This window comes from Thalassophryne amazonica, chromosome 9, assembly GCF_902500255.1.
Source record: "Thalassophryne amazonica chromosome 9, fThaAma1.1, whole genome shotgun sequence".
Classification (NCBI taxonomy): Eukaryota; Metazoa; Chordata; class Actinopteri; order Batrachoidiformes; family Batrachoididae; genus Thalassophryne; species Thalassophryne amazonica.
In genome coordinates, this window is record NC_047111.1 from 25,490,782 (window position 1) to 25,513,529 (window position 22,748).

The 22,748-nt window shown below is 40.5% G+C and overlaps 1 protein-coding gene across 2 annotated transcripts in view; it reads right to left on the minus strand.

Annotated features, from left to right (window-relative positions):
* zbtb16a (zinc finger and BTB domain containing 16a) overlaps positions 1-22,748 on the minus strand; it is a 350,151-nt gene that overhangs the window by 201,869 nt on the left and 125,534 nt on the right. For both annotated transcript variants that reach the window (XM_034177822.1, XM_034177821.1), the window contains exon 3: positions 11,427-11,524. In XM_034177822.1, the coding sequence (XP_034033713.1) occupies positions 11,427-11,524 (98 nt within the window). The remainder of the gene's footprint in view (positions 1-11,426; positions 11,525-22,748) is intronic.

Consider the following 22,748-nt stretch of genomic DNA (forward strand, 5'->3'; position numbering starts at 1 on the left):
CAAGCACCATTTTTTTTTTTTCATTTTTTGACATGTGGTCACCATTTCCAGGACAATGACTGACGTTGTGCGCATATGCATTGTAAGCACATTAATAATTTTACTAATATAGTGTTGTTGATAAAGTAGTTGGTTTTTCGATCTATAGACCTGGGTTAAATTCCAGATATTAAAAATTATAACACAATGTATTCAACACTTAACACATTTAAATAAACCTACATGCAATAGATGAACACTTTCCAAACACGTGCTGGTTGGAAATCATTAAAATAAATTTCACTAATTTGGCACATAAGCAAAATAAAACAAAAAGTACCCAAAATAACAAAGACAATAAAATATAACTAAATGGAATTTGACATCAATGTAATTTTAGTTGAACAAATAGGAGTGTTTCTATGCAAAAACTGATTTGGCAGGTCATTTTGGTTATATTTGGTTATTTCCAAGCGGCCATTTGACCCGATATGCTGAGTAATATCATGACTATCACCATGCCAAATTTGGTTCTTGTACCACCAATTACCTGCTCCAGTAATCAGACTGTCGTCCTGCCCGGGGCCAGTCTGTCTCTTTTAGGCATCACACAAGTATAGACTGTAGCGTAATTTCTCCTCCAACAAACCGTTGCCCCCTTAAACTCTGAAAAGTTTAATTTAATCTGTTGTTCACGTGTTAACATTGAGAATAACACCAGACGTACGTATTTTGGGCTTGTTTTTAAAGCTGAAATTGCTTATTTGCCCTGTAAGGCCTGGCAACACTGTTCAACATCAGCATCATGGAGCTGACGAAATAGCAGATCTTCTCCAAGAGAATCTCATAGAGTGAACTCAGTAGATATGCCCCCCCCCCCCCCCCAAAAAAAAAAAATATCAGCAATGTAGTTCGCTGTAATTCTGCAATATTGTAATCATGGTGGGCTTTGCCATGAGATCACACGATGGTTCTCCATCTTCAGTTTATCCTGATCATAGCATTTTTTCTTCTGGTTTCCAAAAACATATATGACATTTTAATCACACGTTGAAACATGCCACAGAAATAAAGGTACTGTATGATAAGTAGACATCCTAAAAAACTCATTTTTGTACATTTTGAGGAGAACTGAAGGGGGTTCCACCTTTAAATGTTGCCTGCGGTTTCAGACAGGGCCTGTTTTAGCTGACAGCACTGACAGAAGTGCTGCTTTTGTTGGTGCACAGGACCAGTGAGTCACAGGTCTCCACCCTGCTCAGACCTTTGTCTGCTGCTTGCAGCAAATACTGTCAAACATTAAACATGCCAAACGGAACACACAGAGATTGAGAGACTAAATACATAGTTGGCACAAGGCAGACTGTACGTACTGTACCCTCAGAGGTGGCACGGCGCCCAGAGTGGCGAGCCGCCAAGTCATGCAACCAGCACAGAGTGACAAACAGCAGCGCGGTCTGAATCGCTCCCACATCCACCACACACCTTCCCTCGCTTCATCTCCCCAATATTCTGTGTGTTCTGCAGCGAGCTGAAGGGTGACGGTGGCACAGGAGGAAGAGGCGGGGCTGAGGCGGAGGGCTCTGGGACTCTAAAGTGTCATCATTACAATAAAAGTCGAGACATGGCGTCAGGCCAAGAAAAGCCTTGAAAGTCAAACTGTGGAAGCAAAGGTGAAGTTGGAGGGGGAAAAGAAAAGTTAAAAAAAAAAACAACAAAAATATCAAAGCCGCGCAGGCTCCTCGCCGTCTCTTCCCTAACCGTCGCTCGGCTTGGCAGCCGCGCTCATCTTGTCTGTTACAACAAACCAAAGCGACTATGAACCAACACTGATCAGTGATGTGTGCAGCAGCGCCGGATGATGCTGTGCATCAACACACCCCTGCCTAGAAAAAAGGGGAAAAGAAAAAAAACTTTGTGCGCTGCTAAAAATACACTGCCCACATCTTCCGCTCTGCTGCCTTTCTCAAGGTGGAGCGTGCGGTTCTTCCTCGAGTTTTCAAGCTGCCTTTTTTTTTTTCCATTTGATCTCCTATCGACACCGTTTTCATGCACATTATAGATAGAGATGTCCTTTACTTTGTTTCGCTGTTGAAAAATTTAAACATGCAATCGGCTCAATGTGGCCAAATATATTTTTCTCAGAAACTAAACATTTTGCAATTTTTTTTTTTGTTTTAATCAGAAAGATAATTAGAAAGTCCATGTGAGACAGAAGTCATCCAAATCAGGTGAATGTTGGAGCAAGAAATAAAAAAAAAAAAAACTGATAAGGTCACCCGAGTGCATCCGCCCCAAGGTCACTCAAAGTACGCGTCTATAAAGCTATGCAAGCAGAAGGCGACTGACAAAGTTTACTTTTCTGGTTTAAAAACAGTGTCATCAAACACAGATTGACGGTGAAGTTCTGCACCTCTGTCATAACAAAAAGGTCCTCTTAATGTGACTGTGGTATTTACATATTGATTTGTGAAAGTGTGACGTCACCCCAAGTTTCCCGGAAGAACATGTTATAGAATGTTATAGAAATAAATTCTATAAAATACACACAGGACTTGGTAGAGGATGGGGAAGTGTGGGTTGAGCTGCTTGGTCTGCAACTACCGTGACCTGGATAAGCAGTTAAGGGAAAAATGAACAGATGAAACTTTTTAATATTAACACTGAAGTGTGGCATCAAAAGTGCTCACCATCTTTTACTTTAACCTTTTGACCTCCCGCAGTGTTTGGGTTGACCCCAGCTGAGCCAGTCTCCCCGACACAAATTTTACTTTGAATATTAACAAGGTGATTTTCAGTTAAATTAAATTAATCGTCTTGAAAACAGAATTATTTTAGTAGGTATTGATCTGATCCACAGAGTTGGATGTAAAGAAGCTAGAGGGAAGAGTCACACCTGGCCATGTGCCGACAAGTAGCATGAGCCGCCATTACCAAAGTGGCCAATAAGCGATGTTTGAGCTGACCATTTTCCGCACAGTTCAATGCTACAAATGATACGGTGTTATTATACTGTCATGTTTCCAAACATATTTTACTTGGATTGGATTTTACTTACATGCATGTTTGCATTCACTCTCTTTAATCCCACAGTCAACTCCAGAGTGTCCAGTGAGCATTATTTTGTGCCAAGCTGGAAATTTCATGTCATTAGGATCTTGGGACAACAACATCATGAGGATTTATTTACACTGCATGATGCACTGTGCTGCGTTTCGTAACTACTGAGTTGCGAGTGCAACTACTTCTGCCAGGGACGTAAGAAATTGAACTGTTTTTATTCTAATTTAATTAATATTATTTTTATTAAGAAGGAAACCAAACACAGGTAGGTATGGCATTTTTACAGTCCATGTAAATCCATTGTGTGTTTGTTTTAATTTATACATCAAATACAAATAAAACAGGTACTGTACAAAATCTTGAAATAGCTCCAAACATAAAATTAAAAAGTAAACAAACATAAGGAGCTTACTGTATATTATTTCCATATAATAAAAGAAAAGAAAATATAGGGCAACCGAACATTTACAGATCAAGTTTGTCTATAAAAGAAACTACTGTGAAGCATTATTGGATTCAAGCAATGATAAAGACTTAGAATCAAGTTTTAATTAATTTCTCCAATGAGTAATATCAGGTTTACTCTTAAAAAACAACACAACAACAACATTTATTTATGTAGTTGGATAAATCTTGTTTCTACATGCGACTATGAGAAAGCTGCGTAACTAATCAATTCTGAAAGAGTGTGACCATGAAGGCTAGGAGAAGACGCGACATCAGGTTAGTGGTCTAAGCGAGACAGCTGTGCCGTGGACACAGGACTCTGAATCTGTTAGCTACCTGTTACCCTGTCTATGCTATGCCTGTCTGGCTTATTAACTGTGGTTGGACAAGTGAAAGAATCAAGAAACACAAAGTTGAGGATGGCCTTCATATGTTTAATGACCATCAAGTGGAAAATCGAAAACACACAAAGCCGTGTGAAGACCGAAGATAAACACTGTGCAAATTACAGAGCAAACGGAAGTATGGCTGATGACATCAAGATCAAGAGTCTTTAAAGTCATATCTACAGTGAGAACATAGTATTACATCATGCAAATGAAATGCTGGTCCTCCATGACACACTGCTACTAAAACATTATAAAAAGATAAGAACAAAAATGAATGAAAGTATCAAGTTGCAAATCTCAGCAAAATAAGGCATAAAATGTGCTCCCTATGGTTGTTCGGGTGTGACTATATGCACTAAAATGGTCCAGCTGTGCATTCTACCTTCATTACAGATCATAATTTCAAGTGCCACATTTCTGTTGCAGTTCAGTTAAATCAATCATTAAGAAATGTAAAGGATATTCATGGTTTTAGAGTATCCCAGAATCCTTTGCGCGCTGGGGGAGGAGGCGTGATAATGGCTCAGCTTAATGCTAACTTTAACATTGAAAATGACATAAACATGCGAATGCGTTAGCATCGGTCCCGCTTTTAAGTTATAAAATACATCTATCAACTGTTTCAGAAGACCATAACAGGTCGGTTTAACATTTAAAAAGTAAATATTAGTCACAGACATATGCTCTTTAGGGTTTTAGCGTGGAAAAATTAAGATAAATAAAACAAAGAACCAATGAAGAGCAAAGCACTGCTTCATTGGTTCAAGGTTCAAAGCAAAGCCGCGCTGCAGAAACAGTTGATTATACAGACCCCCTGCAGGATCTGTAATCAATGGAGAGAAACGATCATTTTTCCTGACAAACACCCCAAAAAACAATGGACACTCTGAAGTATCGATAAGGGAATCGTTAAGCAAAAAGGCTATTGATGTCGATGGATCGAATCATTTCTTAACGATAAAGATTTACGATTATCTTAGTTAAACACCTAAATACATATTTTGGTTGAACTCACCTCCATAACAACGCAATGTTGCAAACACGTTGACGCAAACGCTTGTTTACACTGACAACGAAATCTCGGCCTCCCCAGCGAGAACGTGATTACGTGCGAGATTTGACACCATAAAGGCATCTATAGCACATTGAGGTAAACCTCTTAAGTGACCATGCACAAAGGAGACAAGTGAGTGAAGCCACCAAGGCACTGATGACAACTTTGGCCGCACAAGTATGATATAATTTACCTGCAATCAATGGGGAGTAGGGGCACTGTAGTGGAACCCCAGTTTTACTTGGAGACAAATGCTCATAGCTCCTGTTGTTCCTAAATGACCTCCCAGTGAAGGACTAATCAGGACCGTCATCTGATGTAAACCTGAGGTGTGTTCAGAGCAGAACGGTTGCCAGCATTTTTTTGCTTTAAACTGTCATCACACCTGCAACCATTGCCACCATTTCTCACGAACAACGAGTATCACCATCATTACCTTTATCAGCATGCTGTTTGCTCATATTCAAATACTTTCAGCGGAGGCCAAGCCGGGCTTACAGCGTCCATGCCAGCTGGAGCACAATGTGCACTGGAGCGTGCACAGAGCTGCACACACGCCTTTCAAGATTCCTGAGAACAAGCAACAAGTGTGAGTGCAGGATTACCTCAAATCACCCTCAACTTCCACTTTGTCACAGCTCCAGACAGAAAGAAACCTGGACTTCACACAGAGATTTCAAACCGAAATGTAACCAAAACAACGATCCAGCTCCAGCTTTTTAAGGTGGATAGGGTGGAAGCACAGACTGAGGACACAATGGGAAGTGTGCACATACCAAAAATCAAAGACGCCACACTCTGATTAGCATCCTGCTACACACGGCCCCTGCAGACCATCATCATCTTTGGTTGTTTCATGAATTCCTGCAGACCAGACCCAAATGAACCATTACATCTAATTCCATCTACTTCCACACATATTGGTCATTAGATGTACTCATGTCCCGCTGAATATGTCTCCATCTCCGTCAGGTCAGGAAGAAGAAAATGTAGTAAGTTCTGAATAGGCCCTGAGGAACTTTAGTGCCAGCGCTGATCCCTGCATTTTGGATCGTAAAGCGGATAAAAGTCTTCCCCCTGGATAGGGCACCAGTCTGTTGCAGGTTACTTTCCCAACTAAGGTTGGTCCCAGTTTACAGCTGGGAGGGCTGAGACAGTGCTGAAGAAGTGTTTGCTCCAAGAGCACAAACAGGCAGTATGAGTGGGAATCAAATCCAGGTCTTCAAATTGGGAGCCCAACTCCTTATCTCAGACCTGCTCTACAACAGGGCAAGAGTTCACCAAAATGTTGCTAAAATCCAGATCCTCATCTATACGGTAACAGATGACTGACAGAGATCAGGTTATGTTTCCAAGGCAGGCTTGACCACAGACGGATCAGAACTATCAACTCTGATTCAAAGACAGCTGTCCCAAATATGAAGTTATACAGTGGTCCCTCGCTATAACGTGGTTCACCTTTCGCGGCCTCGCAGTTTTGCAGATTTTTTTTTTTTTTTTTTTTTTTTTTACAGCGCATTGTGTTCTGCATCCTCATCAAGCAGTCCGGTCACGGCACTGCGAAGGGATAGCATGCGCATTGTGTTCTGCGTGTCTGTTTATAAGAATCTTCTCGCCCAGAAGAAAAAAAGAGCGCTAATAACTATCCATAACTGTGTTCTTCACTCAGACACCTGCACCGAGGTGTCACTCAGTAGAAAAAGACGCGACAGCGGAGCGGCACCAGGACGAAGAGGTGCGGTCAGAGGAACTGTGAAATACTGGTCAGTCACTATTAATAATTTCTTATGTGTCCAACCTCGTAGGTTGATCGTTAAAATTAAATTTGTTAGTTCTAAAAGCCATCATAATTATTTATAGGAAAATGTTCTATTTTTATTTCTCAAACAAATGTTTGGGCCTGAAAACAGGTTGGTCTTATTTTTCTACTAAGGTTTGAACTTTGAGAGTGTTTACACACGAGAAAAAGGGAGAAAATGTTAATGCCTGTTTGAGAAAAGTGTATAAAGTGTGTAGTGAGGGGTTTCACAGCCTTAAAACATCTATAATAATTGTAAAAAATAACGCTGACTACTTCGCGGATTTCGCCTATTGCAGGCTATTTTTAGAACATAACTCCCGCGATAAATGAGGGACCACTGTACTGTCAAAAGACCGACGAAAGCAACGATCAGTACAGTGTGCAGGACCATGGACATTGTACTGGACAACCCCTCAATGATGTCACCTGTAGGCTTACCAAAGAGACCTGGAAGATCCATTTTGAAGTTCAGAAAGTGATGCTCTGGGTGTTGCCAAGTTGGCTCTGCTGACTCCACCTACATCACAGCCATAAAAGGGGAAAAAGGCTGAGAGTGGGAAAGACACTGCATAACCTGGGTGGGATGTATGAAGACCGAAGACACCCACGTGTCAGTGTTACCAAAACAAGCTAAAGCTAACAGGTTATTCTTGATCTGGCTGTTTCTTAAATCATGTTTTTGGGGACTGGCTGGTGGTTTTCACCATGGTTTGGGTGTGGGTATTAAAAATTATGACCAGCATATTTCCTCAGTAACATGAATTAAGTGGACCTAATGCCATTTAAGCTCCAAATGGCTGCCAAAACTGCTTGAGATCCGCATTGGGATTTGGCATGTTTTACACCAAATACCCTTCCTGATGCAGCTCCAGTTTAACCTGGACAAACACACACATCCTTGGGTCTTCCAAAGAGGTCTCCTATCCAGAACCCACTCTGCTAAGCCTCTGAGATGTGCCAGGATCAGGCTTTACACAGAGCAGACGGGTTGCAGCCATCATTCAAAAATAAGCCGTGAATATTTCCTCTCAGTAACGTTGGACCTGCTGTGTCGTGTGCTGGGCCAATTCACCGGCACAGCTTGAGTTTGTCATCGAGCTTTGTCACAACATAGCAGGAGTGTCATCGTTGGTGTCAGTCATTGTTTAGGTGTCGATGACACACAGACAAACAAATGAGCCTCCGAGATTTCGGTTTCCGCAGCCTTATGGTGGTGGTGGGGGGGGATGACGTCACCGCCTACAGCGGCCACCGAGACAGCAATGCAGCCTCTCAGGTGGTTCCTTTGAAAACAAGATGCCTTGGCCAAGGACAAGACCTGGTTTTGATGAGTTTTGTGTAGAAGCGGTTCCATCAGAAGACCAGTTACTGCATGTAGACTAGATATTTGTCGATATGGACAACTGCAGCAGCGCTGACCTCAGTGTGCTTGGAGCACAGAGCATGCTGGGACATGTGTTTGAGAATGGTGGGTTTGGGATTTATGGGCTCAGACTGGTTCCGTCTGTTACACACTCAATAGGATGACGATGTGCAGGCACCTCAGTGGTTTCCTACAGCTGCACAGTTTCACGTGACAAAAGCAAATCTCAGCAGCATGTCCATATCAGCACAGTCAGGTCCATAAGTATTTGGGCACTGATAATTTGTGAGATTTTGCCTCTGTAAATTTCAGCTTTAATGCAAGTGGTTAAACAGAAATATCACTTTAACTTTTTAGGAGTTGTAGCTATTTGTATACACAGTTGAGCCACTTTCAAAGATCATAAGTAATTGGACAAATTGGACATTACCAGGATTACTTTTAGAAAAATAGTCACATTTACAGACAGTTTTCTTTAGACAAGGCAGGGGATGGATACATGAACATATCCAAGTCACAGAAAACCTTATTTACATCATTTATTGAGGAATACAAACAGTATGGTACTATATGGTAAAACTGCCTGGAGTAGACTGTTCTCAAAAACTGAGTGACTCATGGACCAAATTTTATCATCAGCTAGTATTTGTCAAACTCTTAATTTGTATGAACATTTTAACGTGTGGAATAATTCACACATTCATACATTCTACAACTGCAGCTTTTCATTCAAACACATTCAACAATAGTCTGCTCCCGCTTTGATATAATGAGAAACATGAACACTGTTGTTACTGCTTCCAAGTGCACATTCTAAACCATCACCTGGATATGAACAAAATGTGATATATGGACAACCAACATATTTACAATCTATGAAGAAAATTAAATTCTGGGCCAACAGTTTTATCATCATGGTGTTATGAGTTTGTTGTCTTTTCAAAATGTTAAAGTTTACCAAATTCTCAAGTAACAAGGAAATAAACAATCCTGATACTTAATGGCCGTGGTGAGACATAAAGCACAAACAGTGCAGCAAGCTCAGTGAAAACAGATTTCTGCAAGATTAAATAAAAATTTCGAAACCAACCTGTGGGGACCAAAATTAGCAGAGGATCACCAATTTTACAACAAATGTATAAGAAAATTACTAAATGTTTAAAAACAATGTTCCTCAAAGAATGATGGCAAGTCATTGCATATTTCTCCCTCTACACTGCAAAATGTTAAGAACCTAAGGAATCTGGAGGAATTTTAGTGTGTTAAGGGCTTGCAAGGGTGCAAGCCTAAGATGAACACCTATGATCCCTAGGAAGATACTTTATCAAGAACAGTCATTCATCAATAGCTGATATAACCACATGGACAAGGGATTACTTTGAGAAAACCTTTGTCAAGTACTACAATGCAGATTTACATTCTCAAATCCCAAGTAAAACATTACTGTGCAAAAAAGAAACTTTAGATTAAACTTGTTCATAAGCAGCACTGACACCTCAGGGCTTAGATGCATCTGGGTTAGACCATCATACAGTGGAAATGTGTACTGTGGTCATTCAAAATCAGCATTCCAGATCATTTTTGGAAGAAATGGAGTCTGGGTCCTCTGGACCAAAGATGAAAAAGATCATCCAGACTGTTATCAACAAGTCCAAAATCCAGGGCCTGTTCAGGGACAGTATGGAGTTGCATCAGTGCCAGCGGCAAAGGTAAATTACACGTCTGTGATGGCAGTGTAAATGCAGAAAATGTACAGTGAGATTTTAGACCACCGTCTGCTGCCTTCAAAATGACATCTTTTACAGGTACATTCATAGTTTCTTTTTCAACAAGACAATACAAAACCACATTCTGCACACATGGCTGCAGAATCACAGGGTACAGATACTGGACTGGCTTGTCTGCACTCCTGACCTATCCCGAAAAGAGAGTGGAGAATTCTGAAATGAAAAATGCAACAATGACAACCCCATACTGTTCCACAATGCAAGTCATGTTTGCAGAAAAATGGGATAAATAAAATACCACCTGAAACACTATTGCTTGGTACCCTCAACACCAAAACAGTCCATAATCTTAGCATTGTCGTCTCACAGTGAGAAGGTCACGTATTCAACTCAGACTTGGTCCTGTCTGTGTTAACTTTGCATGTTTTCCGTTTGTTTGTGTGGGTTCCTTCTAGGTGCTTTGTCTGTCTGCCTGTGTCAGCCCTGTGACAGACTGATGGCCTGTCCAGGGTGTTCCCCGCCCCTCACCCAATGACCACTGGGATAGGTTCTGGGCCCTGCCCACCACCCACCCTTGAAAGGACAAGTAAGTTCAGAAAATGAGTGAATGAATGATGTTTCATGCCTTTTTATTTGTCATCTGCAGCTGTTTTATACTTTATTAAAACAAATAAGATGGACATCAGTGGCAACATTGTTGAGAAACTGTAATAATCAGGTACGACACACAATTTATTCATTTGTAAAGTTGATTGCACACACACACACACACACACACACACACACGTTCAGCTGTGGGAAGAAAATTGTCCACAATGTGAACAGTTGTGTTGTGTTCAGCCAACAGTGAACATAAGTGAAACATGACACTGATGAAATCACGAAGAAGCTGAAGTAAAAATCTGTGCAGCAGTTATAAATCTGTTTGTTTATTCCATCCATTCTGTGTTGAGCTTCTTTGTGGTGTGTTGAAAACACCGCCAAGCTGGTGAAGCTTATGCAAGTCAAAATTTACTAAAGGTCAATGTCTGCATCAGGCCTTGAGTGGTTTACTTCCCATCACTCTGACAGGATTTTCTCTGATGCTGTGATGAATTTGCATGTAATTCTGCCATTCTATCCTGCGGTGTGCCGCAAGGTTCTATTCTGGGAACCATTTTTGTTTGTTTCGTGGGTTTTTTCCCCACTTTTACATACATTTGAAGGTGTCTCATATGATAGCAATGCTGGTCTGAGCCTGGGGTCTGAGCTCCCTCAGGAGGTGTCAAAGATCACAGCGGGTACCTCAGGTTTTTGTCTGCTCTGAGGTTGTCAAAATTAAAAGTTCACATATTAATCTAAGTCATAATAACATACTTTACAACCCAAACAATTTTCTACGGAAGAACCAAAGAGAAAAGTGGGGAACTCTATCATGTCCCCCCAACACACACACCCGAAAAAGAAATGAATGACTATTCTTTTGGCTGGGGAAGGGGGGCTCTGAAGAAAAAGTTTGGGAATCACTGCTGTAAGATACTGCCTTATATCATAAGGGTGAAATTCAAAGCTATACTAACATTTCCCATCATGCACGCAGTTCGGTTCGGTTTATTGTGTGTACCTGAATGAGACAGCAAATGCATCCGTAGACGGAGGCTGTCCAGGAAGCTCTTCCCACACAGCTCACAGCCATACGTCTTCATCCCACTGTGCATCTTCCTGTTGGTTAAAACAAACAAACAAACATCAATTAATGTTTCTAACACAGCAAAAAAAAAAAAAACCTTTGCATGTGTCAACATTTTAAAGAGATGTCTTACAACATCAACCGCTGAATTAGCACAAAACAATGACGATCAGGGTTTTCACATTCTGACTGATATTGTTCTGCCACTCGAGATAAAAAAAAAACCTCTCGGAATGGCCTTCAGTTATAACAACTGTACATTTGTCATACTTCAGACGGATAAAAGCAGTAAAATCAAGCACAATAATACGAACACAATGAACAACTTGATGTTTTTAACAGTTTATGGACGAGTTTTTATGACTGAGCTCTCAATACGAAGGAGAAATGGCTCAAAGCAGATTGTAATCTGTAATGAATTGTTTTTTTCTAAATAGAAAGTCATTAGAGGGTAACACAGTTTAAGCTTACAAGGTCAGACTAGACTAAGGGTCAATATTTGATTATGTGTTAAGGGCCTGGAAGGTTAGGGAACAAAATAACATCTGACAACACTCGGTGTTACGAAATCCTCATAGACCCCACGGCTCAGTACAAAGCGTATTATTCTTGGGAGATATCTCAAAGTGCTCTAAAGCAATTAAGGTGACACGAATTGCCACACAACTGCCACAGTGCCTTAAGCCTCCCGAAAACTTCAAATACCTCGCCTTGAGAAAGGCACACAAAGACACACTCACACGATTGCTATCATTACAGGTCAAATAGGTACACTGCCACATTTAATCCATCAAAATTCTTAATTCTTTGCACAGGGAGGCCAGAAAAAAATAATAAATTTACCGCATTAAGTTTGAATGGAAAATATCAGTCACTCTTATAGAAATAGGAAGCCAGCTTTGATTTGACAGGCAGGTTTTAGCTTTGGAGTGCACTGCAGGCTTTGAGGCAAAGCTGAAAAACTATCAAAAGGTGCTTCTGACTATTAACTTCTGGCAGCGAGACCCAGAGAACGTTACAAATTTCACACTTCCCATCACTGAGTTAGGTGTATTCTCAGGGAAACAAATGTCCTTGATGAGAAATCCGCTCAACTTTCTACAAGATGACAGCAATCCATTTCAGCTCTTGAACAATGGTGCAGAGGATGAGGTGGTGCCTTGCTGCCAAAAACATGACTGATTGATGTCAGATGTCGAATGTAAATTGATTTACCGCTCTCTTTTGCAGCTTGCGAGGAGCAGGCAGAGAAATGGCAAAAACAAAAGTGTCCTCCAGCAAATGTCTTCAGGAAACCATATGAATTCAGTGACCATTAGCTGAATGGGACACGAATGTGGCACATGAGATCCCACTCATATGTTAAGTTGATGTATGGTTTATAGTAGAAGTGATAAAGTCTGGAAATTATTTCTTTTGTGAAAGACAGGTGCTTTAAAGATGGTACATTGTCTGTACAGTAAAAGATTGTCACATTACCATGTAAATGGTATTGTGACAATAAATGCGGTATTGACCCCATTTTCAAAAGGATACTTCCTATAGTCTCTCCCAGCACACCACCAAAAAAAATGGATTAAATCAAACAAGGTGCTCTTTACTTATCATATAGACACAAAAATCAAGATGGCACCTGTCATGGCCATACTGGCCAATGGATGATGACCTTTTTTTTTTTTTTAAGGAATATTATTTGAGCCTCCCCCAGTACACCACCAAGAAATGGTTTCAATCAGAAACTGATTCTGCGGAAACAAAAATGCCTGTGGTGGCCATATTGAATGACTGACAACTCCCATTATTGAAGGGAACCTTCCTCTTGCCTCCCCAATTCACCACCAAGAAACAGTTATGGGGTATTCTTTAGTTATTGTGCTGAAAGGAAATCAAGATGGCCTCTGTAGCAGTGCTACTGGATAGTACAACACAGGTGGTGTAGAAAATACATCTGGTCATGTTTCCATGGGAAGACCCTGAAAACCCCTGTAGAACTGGAGGATTTGTTGTAGCTTTCCAAAGGACTCAAGTTCAACAGACTGCTGTCTGCTCAGGGTCCCAGCATGAAAGTGTCAAAAATGTTGAGAGACCCAGTTTTCTCCACAGTGACATTCATGCCTCTTGGAGTTCAGCTCAGTGTCTGAGGTGAAATGATATCTCAGAAGAGCTTCTGGCAGTGTGACCAGAGCTGTTTGGTGATAATGATATCTTTGTAAGAAAAGTCTAACTCTTTGGGGACCTTGTCCTTCCAATCTTACAGTTTAATTGTGAGAGTATTGGGATTGGGCCTTATACTCCACCAGTACCCCAAGGTGGTCACTGGTTTTTGGTGCTCGATCACTCCAGAAAATGCTTGGGTACCAGTGGAGTTACTTTTGTCGAATGAATAGAATAGAATCTTTATTGTCATTGTACATATACATACATACAACGAAATTTGTCCTCTGCTTTTAAACTCATCCTAATTACAGTTAGACACAATCCAACCACTAGGAGCAGTGGGCAACCACAGTCCGGTGCCCGGGGACCAACTCCAGATGTAGAGACGCTGCCTAAATAAGCATATTTTTGATTGAGGGAGGAACCGGAGTGCCCGGAGGAAACCCACACAGACATGGGGAGAACATGCAAACTCTACACAGAAAAGGTGGGAATTAATCCCATGACCTTCTTGCTGTTGAGGCATCAGTGCTAACCACCAATCCACCGTGCCGCAAACTTAGACGATTCATATTACTTAGATCATGAGGGAGTGCCAGATATGACATTGTGGTCATGTGGTGTACTTCCCTGAGCACTGTCAAGCACCAAGGTGGCTACTTTCTGGACACTGATATGAACAAGTGATTTCTCTGTTGTTACCAATCAGTGCCAAGGGTGGTTTCATAGTATAGCGGATGTTGCATTGTACAGCACCAGCACACACTTCCAGGCTTGACTTGACCTGGGGGAGAATGCCCGAATCGTCATTGTATTCATGAGGATTCATGGAGAGACAATAGAAACTAAAAGAATTACAGCCCTGTGACATACCAAATAACTAAAAAGCCTTATGAATGCCAAACGCCCCCAAACAAGAGCAGGATACTACAGAAGTCAAATTTAAAAAATGACACAAAGACAATGGACTGGATTTGGGGGGGGGATCACAATTTATAGGCTGACAGAAAGAAAGGACACCAATACTGTGAGGTACAGAACACTTCGTGCAACCTTATTTACCACTGCCATAATGGATTTTAGCTCCTACAATTACACAGCATCAAACCAGCTGCAGTAGAACAACGCCCCCACGGTGTGGCTGCTGGTATCAAAGCATTTACCACTTTAAGCAGATAAATTTTATCTTGTCTGAGACAAACTCTCCAAACAACAAAATGGACAAAGGAATGGAACAGGATTTTCCGTTCAAGGATTACAGGTGATGTACTCACACTTTGTAGAGGGGAACACACACACAAATGTGGTAAACCGTAACACACATAGCACAAAGCTTTTCAAAGGTCTTTTGTGTCCCCCCTCAATCTGGCCATTGTGCCCCCCAGACAGAGCACTGATAAGCTATAGATGGTCTTATTAAAGGCACTCCCAGTGCCATGGATTTCCAGCCTAAATGTAGTGTTGGGAAAAAGTGCCGCGTGTAAGCCGCTATCTCAGAGTGTGTTAAAGGTAACTGCAGCTTTCACTTCCACTCAATGAAACATCACATTATCTGATGTTCAGCAGAACAGCAACAGCATCTGTTCCACTATTTCACTTTGTTAAAAAGAAATTTCGGATTTTCATGCAGCCGTCTGCTTGGAACACAGATTAAGATTTTAATTTAAACCTTTAAAAATGTACAGTCAGTGTAAGAAACCCCTACACGGCAGAAAGAAGATGACATTTAAATAACACTTTACAATAAGCCACAGCATACTTGCATTATTTTAGTTTTTTTGTTGTTGTTTTTTGTTATTTCAGTTTATTTGAATGAACTGAGCTGAGGAGTTAGTGGGTTTGTGTGCTGCTTTTAAACAGTATAAGAGAAATTTTAAGAAAATGACACCATTTCTGATCAGGGGTGGCACCGTCATAAACATCATTTATTGTTTACCAACTAAAAAGCACCAATTTCATCATCATTGTGTCATTTTTAATAAATACAATATCTTTCAGAAATGACCTCCAAAATAAAACTGGATGCACATTTAGTTCCACACAGCCTTTCAAATATGCAACTTTTTAATAAGTCAATCAGATCTCAACATGTAAAAAAATGCTGTATAATATCTATATAAGAGAATTTGATGGCAAAATACAGATATTTTCCGGAGTATAACTCGCTTTTCTGTATGTGGAACTCACTTTGTCACACAGTGTTTGCCTGGAGATGAGTTAAATGACAGACAGGAACTCAGTGTAGCACATGTGCACACCACAGCATGTGCCGTTACTGAACGTGTTTTAAATTTCCAAAAACATAAGCAAAACTGACAAAAAGTGTGATGGACAACATATTAGATATTATTTGACACAGATGCTGACCCACAGCACCTACAGTTTCCAATTCACATATCTGCATGTCTTTAAATGTGGGAGGAAACCGGAGCACCCAGAGAAAACCCACACAACCACGGGGATATATTACAGATTAAATGCAAACATCGTGAATGAATACATGAAGGGCTGAATGAGTTATTGAATTTTAATCGAAAGTGTGTTTTAAACTAATGCAAACCACATATTTAACTGCTTACTGATGATGCAATCACAGTTCGCCGTAGTGTGTAACATGAAAGCAACTGCCAAGTTGAGATAATCTATTTCATTCATTTAATCCAGTTATTCATAACATCAAAAAAATCCAAAATGTTTCCAAACACAATATTAGATATCTTCTGGAATATTAAGTGTTCCGATCCCTATTTGTGATGTCCCCATTTAGTACAATGTTACTGCCACTGGCAGCACAACGCGTCCAATGAGCTAATTACAAAAGTAGACATTTTATACAAATTAGTAAGATTTCACACAGATGTTCCCCAAATTGTGACACTGCCTATGATTATTTTAAATCTTTACAGAGTGATGTTTTATGAGAAGCCGTCAAGTCCGCAAAATCCAACAAACTTAAAACTGGCAAAACATTCAATGCTGTCTAGCATAGTGTTCAATGTGCGTTCAAAGGTTATCAAAAGAACCATTGACTGAGGTGTAACTTTGTTGAATGCAAACGACGAGATATAATCAAATCCAAAAATATTTAATGGAAAAAGAAAGTTTACATTTAGACTCTGTCACACAGAGTAAAAAAAAACAACTCAGTGCCAATATTGATGTGTTTTTAACCCTTTAACATTATTTATGACCTATGACAAAATATTACATTTGCATTATATTTAACTTTAATTTAAACGGGCTGAAGTTGTGGTTCTTGTAGTAGTTTTTTGACAGTTACAAATCATAAATTTTTATTTTATTCTGCTTCAAGTCAGCCCATTGATATCTGAAAAGGACCAATCATATGGAGAAAATGGCCCATTACTTCAGGCACTGAGGGGCCATTAGCCCATACTACCCTTCTGAAATATGAATCTGTGCATGACAGACAAGCACATTTGCCAATCATGTATTGTGCTCCTCATGTCCAAAGCATGCTCACCAAAATCAGAATTCCTTGATAATAAGAGCAATATTTCAGTGTTCTCTTAAGTGGTAATCTTCATCACATGTTTTACATGGACATTGTGAACACTGAACCGAAGCTTGATTTTCAAATATTATTATCACAAATCAAATTGCAATCATGGTATCTGTCAGAAAATAGATATTTTTCCCCAAAATCGTTCAGTCATGGACTTTACACTGGTATCGGCAGATGTCTTGTGTATCAGCAGACACAAAGTTGAGAGATGGCATCCTTTGCTAAATGATGATGTGTGCGTTGGGCTGTCTGCTTTGATGATGTGTGACTGAAACAGACGATAAGGTGTGTGCGGTCAGAGCTCAGGGCAGATTTCAAAACAGACTGACTGTAGTCATTAAGCAACTTCACATAAAAGCCTTTCAGGCCATTTACTCCGTTAATAATCCACTTTGTCCAACAGTCACTTTTGACAATGGCAATAAATTTCAAATTTATGTCAACAAAACATATGCTGATCACCTCATGAGGTGTGCTTCCTCGTAAAATCCAGGAGCTGTCTGGGTGCGAGCATTTGAAATGCGAGTCGGCCGGTGTTACTGAGCCGTTACAGCTTCGCCTCGAGTCATTCAGAACTTTTTTCACATTGTGCCGGCGGTCGCAGCAGGCCGTATATCAGCAGAAGTACTACATTTAGTGAAATAAAGATTCAAGCTCCCCTCCCACCCTTCTGCTTGGAAGTGCAACCTTCAAAAAAAAAAAAAGACAAAACTCAGACATTCAATGATGCAGACAACAACCAAACCTTCATGGTCCATTTCTGGCTTTGAGTCGTCGACATCGCTGAGGATCGCTCTGACAGAGGCAGTGCCGAAGCTCATCACGTCAAAGCGCTCACACTGTCGCCTTGTGTAGCGCGCATCACCACGTCCAAACAATCGCTCACAGTCACGGGACCGCAATGTGCACTTTTATCTCATTGTTTGCCTAAAATCCATTTCTCCCTCAGCAGCCTGGAGTGTCGCTCTCTTTCCTCATCTATCCTTTCATCTTTTATTTTTCCTTTTTTTTGCCCCTCCACTCCATTCCTGGAGGGAGCCATAAAACAAGCTGAAACTATGTTCGTAAATAAAGGCTTTGGGAGAATGAAGGATGGGAGGGTTAAGATGGAGAGAAGAAAACACTAAAAGATAAAGGCAGCCATTTGATAAGAGGTGGTAAATTGAGTAAAGGCTGAGCGGCGTTTGTGTGTTTGTTCATTATTTCTGTGGGTCACCAGAAAACAACTGATAATTGGTGAGGCTGAGACCACAGAAAAGGCATCGGACTTAAAAAGAATGCTGCGAAACTGGGGAGGCACCAGCTGATGGGGTAAAAAGAAAAAAGATGTTCACAATCACTGTTGGAGAGTAGCTACTTACAAATAACCGAGTTACATATTTGACTCAATTACAATATCATATAATACTGTACAAATGTAACTGTAATCCCTTACAGTTACTGAGGAAAATACATATAATTTAATTGCAGTTACTGGGTAAGATATTGGTACAAAGGTATTATGTTTGAATATAAAAAACAATTTGTAAACTATTCATTCGGCCTATCTTTTACAAAATCCACTGAGACAACTTTCATTGGTCTTTAATTTGAAAATGCGAAGAAACCTCCATCTCAGTGTTGCCAGTTTAATGAATTAAGTGTGTGTCATAAGTGACCTTGTTTCAAAATTAAGATTTTCACAGCACTGCCTAGGAAGGAATCATTGTTATAGTGATCCTGGAGCTGGTAATCAGGTTTTTAAACCACAAATCCTATAAGAAAGATTTATTAATTTTACAGAACTATTTCAGAAAAACCCACAACATTCCTTCTTTATAAGGTCACTTTAAGGCATCATGTTTGCAGTGATTAATGACTACTTAAATTAAATCAATGAATAAAAATAATTCAGCACCTTACATTCTAAAAATAATTTATAATTTTAAGTTATTTATAAGGTCTAAAAGTCAAACGTTTTGTGGTTTCATCATCTCAAATGTGTGCTACTTTGATTAAGAGGACGATGATTTACTGATTTATTGCTAGCTGATTAGGTTCTGTTTCCTCAGCAAAAGATAAAACTCATGTTATCTCGACACAACAAGAATGAAATTCTTCCACAGTGCTGAAAAGTGATATAATCAGTTTAAATATTTGTCATGTACACAAGTGTGTTTCTTCCTGTTTTTCCTTCTGCAAAAATGCTGAGCGCTAGCTAGCTACTGTTGCTACACTGTACTGTAACTTAGCACGGCATCCCTCTGTGAGCGTTTATTCACATATTAGAAGTCTTCCAGTGCCAAAAACCTGAAGCAGACCCATGGAAAGTACATTTTCACAATAAATAGCACACAACAGGAAAATTATCTGAAGGCAATTAGCAGGCTCAGAAGCCATTTTTGACACTTTCCATTTTATGATGCAAAACTTCTGGTATTGTGACACTGATGCAATATTATACATATACAGACACACTTCTACATAAACTGTTAGTTTGATTCATTCATTCATTCCCATGGGCTGATTAATTCATGGGCACAGGATAGAATTCATTTCCCGTTTCCATGAATTACTGCCGACATTTTCATAAATTTGAATAATTGCGCGCGCGCACACACACACACACACACACAAAAATTTCTTGAATGTAAATTTATGTATGGTTATTTTTTAAGGCATACAAAAATTGTTATTGAAATGTTTACTTCACAATAATCAGACTATTTCCTTTTGAATTAATATGACAAATAATTCAGCAATCAACCAATTACAAAAATAATCATTGCTTAGGGTCTATGTATATATACAACATGGATCCTGGTTGGGTGTCATGACCTGATTGATACTGTGCACACACACATGCACTCACACTCTTTCATTCCACGATGATGCACACGTATTCTTGTCTTTGGAATTCATGCTATTTATGACTGAGAGAAGTGCAGATGAACGAATTGTAAAGCAGCTAACAGAGGTTTAATATGGCAGCAGGTCAATAAGTACTGCAATACAAACAAAGGTCAATAAAAAGACTGGAGCTATAAAAATGATGTGTGCCATAAAGACAGATAATGCAGTGCAGAAGAAAAGCCTGGGCAATGGTTCATCCATTTAAGGATAAAAACAGGGTGGAAGAAGAGCAGCGCCACACACAAACCTCGCCGTCATGGTGAACAAAGCCCAAATGATGCATGAGGTGGTTCAGTGACACTTTGGTGGCTGATCCTAATGCAGCCGTAAGTGGCGCAGTGTGCCACCGCCACCTCTTATTTTCCTTTTCTGACAGAGCGAGGGAGACGAAGGATGAGGAACTTTTTTCAGCACAAATTTCCAGTCCATTAGGAGCCGACTAACTCACACAGACAAACGTGGCAGGAGGGGTTAGGGCAGAACAAAACCAAACAAGATCATCAGGAAGAGGAAAATTGGATCTAGACGAAGCTGAACAACAAACCAAATAATAAATCTGAAAGTCATTTAGTGAGAAACAAAACACAGACACCTCATCTGTTTGTTAAAGTCCTCAGCCCGGGCATCATGTGTGGCTCTTATCATTTACATGGGACCATTTTGTGGAGGAGCAGGTGGGAGAAAAAAGGCTTGCCAGCCCCCACTGCCATCCTTCTATCATTTTATCCCTGCTTTTAAGCGCCCCCAGTACCACTGCCCCCCGCGCCTCTCTGTCTTTGCTCAATCAAAATGTATCAGGCAGGCTGGCGTAACACCGGTTGGCTCAGGCTGTTTATCCCGAGTCCTCCCGCACATATCAATGACTTGGCCCCCGCCGTTCCCCCGCCAGGGAGACAGCCATATAAATTCAAGCCACACACGCAAACGCGAGGCACTCGTGTTGAGCATAGATGAGTAGCAGGGCGAGAGGAAAAGAGGAGACAGAAGAACAGGGAGGGAGAGACACATCTCATCCTCAGTGTGATATTTATAATATCACAGACACCACCACCCCAAATATGCCCGAAGGCGACTCCTGAGCAAAACGCATCACACAGTCAATGTTAAAATCAAGGAACAATTACATCTCTCAAACACGTCTCCTTTTTTTTTGACCTGTAATTGCAACGTCTCCACGTGGAGGTCGAGAGATGAATCATATCCAGCTGCTTTCATCAAAATACAGTCTACATCGCTTCCATCAGAAGCGTAATGGGGACAGCAGTAACGACAAACAGATTCAACACATAATTTAATTCACATGCCGCTGCATTCCATCTGACAATAGGAAATTGTGCAAAGTCACACGTTGTGTCTCTAAAATGTAAGAAGACCACATTTCCCACAAAACTCTTCACCTTCAATTACGAGTGTGTTCTGAAGAACAAGACTGATGAGGGCAAGATAGAAACAGATGAAAGGAGCTAATACACATTCTAAGCAGGCTGGCTGCCGTACGTCTAGTTGGAAATAGCACTGTGTCCATCACTGGACAAAATCCCACGATTTATAGAAACTATACAATGACAAACATCACCTTTTGGCATTATTTTACCACTCTATTGCCAGGGGGAAAAAAAAAATTAGCAGTTGAGCAATTTTTTGTGGCGATGGTGAACACCAAACATGTCTGCGGCAGATAGTATGGGATGGGGTTTCTGGAAAAAAAAAAAAAAAAAAGATAGCATCTGGTAACTTTTCAGAACAAAAACAAGAATGAATGTCATTAAACATCACTTATCTATATATTAAAAGCCAAGTGGCCTTTGTGTACGTGTATGTGTTCGTGCCTGTGTATGGCTTTGATCACAGAGAAACTGGGGAGAGTTGACATTTGCTGTATGGTATGTTTATATATTTTGGGTCAAGGATGAACACCGTGAAAACGGAAAGTTGATCTGACTAATATTTTTAGAGAAATTATGGATATTAGCTAACAACAGTGAACAATGGACGTTGATAAATTCTGGACTCTCACTCCATTCCAGAAGGGGGCAGTAAATTATCTATATTAAAAGCCAAGTGGTCAGCGTATACCTTTGAACACGGAGAAACTGGAAAGTGCTCATATTTGCCATTTGGTATGCTTATGTATTTTGGGTCAAGAATGAACGCCACCAAAATGGAACACTGACAGGACTAATATTTTTGGAAATATTACGTAATTTTGAGCCTAAATCAGAAACAGCAAGATATTTGGATTTATAATGTTTTATTTTTCAACATAGTCCACTTCCAACTCCATACACTTGTTCTATCTAGTTTGCTAGTCATACCCGATCGGTGGAACTCAACATCTTGGTCCCTTAACCAGCCCTCCGCTGCAGCAGTCAGCTCATTGTCATCCTCAAATCTCTGGCCCCGAAGGTGTTTTTTTTTCAGCCTGGGAAAGAGGTGAAGTTGCTAGGGGCTAGGTGTGGAGAACAGGGTGGGTAATGAAGTTCATAGCCACACTCGCGCACAGCGTCCATGGCAACCCAGCTGATGTGGACTGGTGCGTTGTCCTGGTGAAGCAGAATGCCACGACTGACACTGGAGGGTACGTCTCTTCCACACGGTGTTATGACTCAACAACTGAAGAGAGCAATGTGATGCTACATGAAATAAGTAGCTAAGGCATCGATGTAGATCAGGTGTGATGC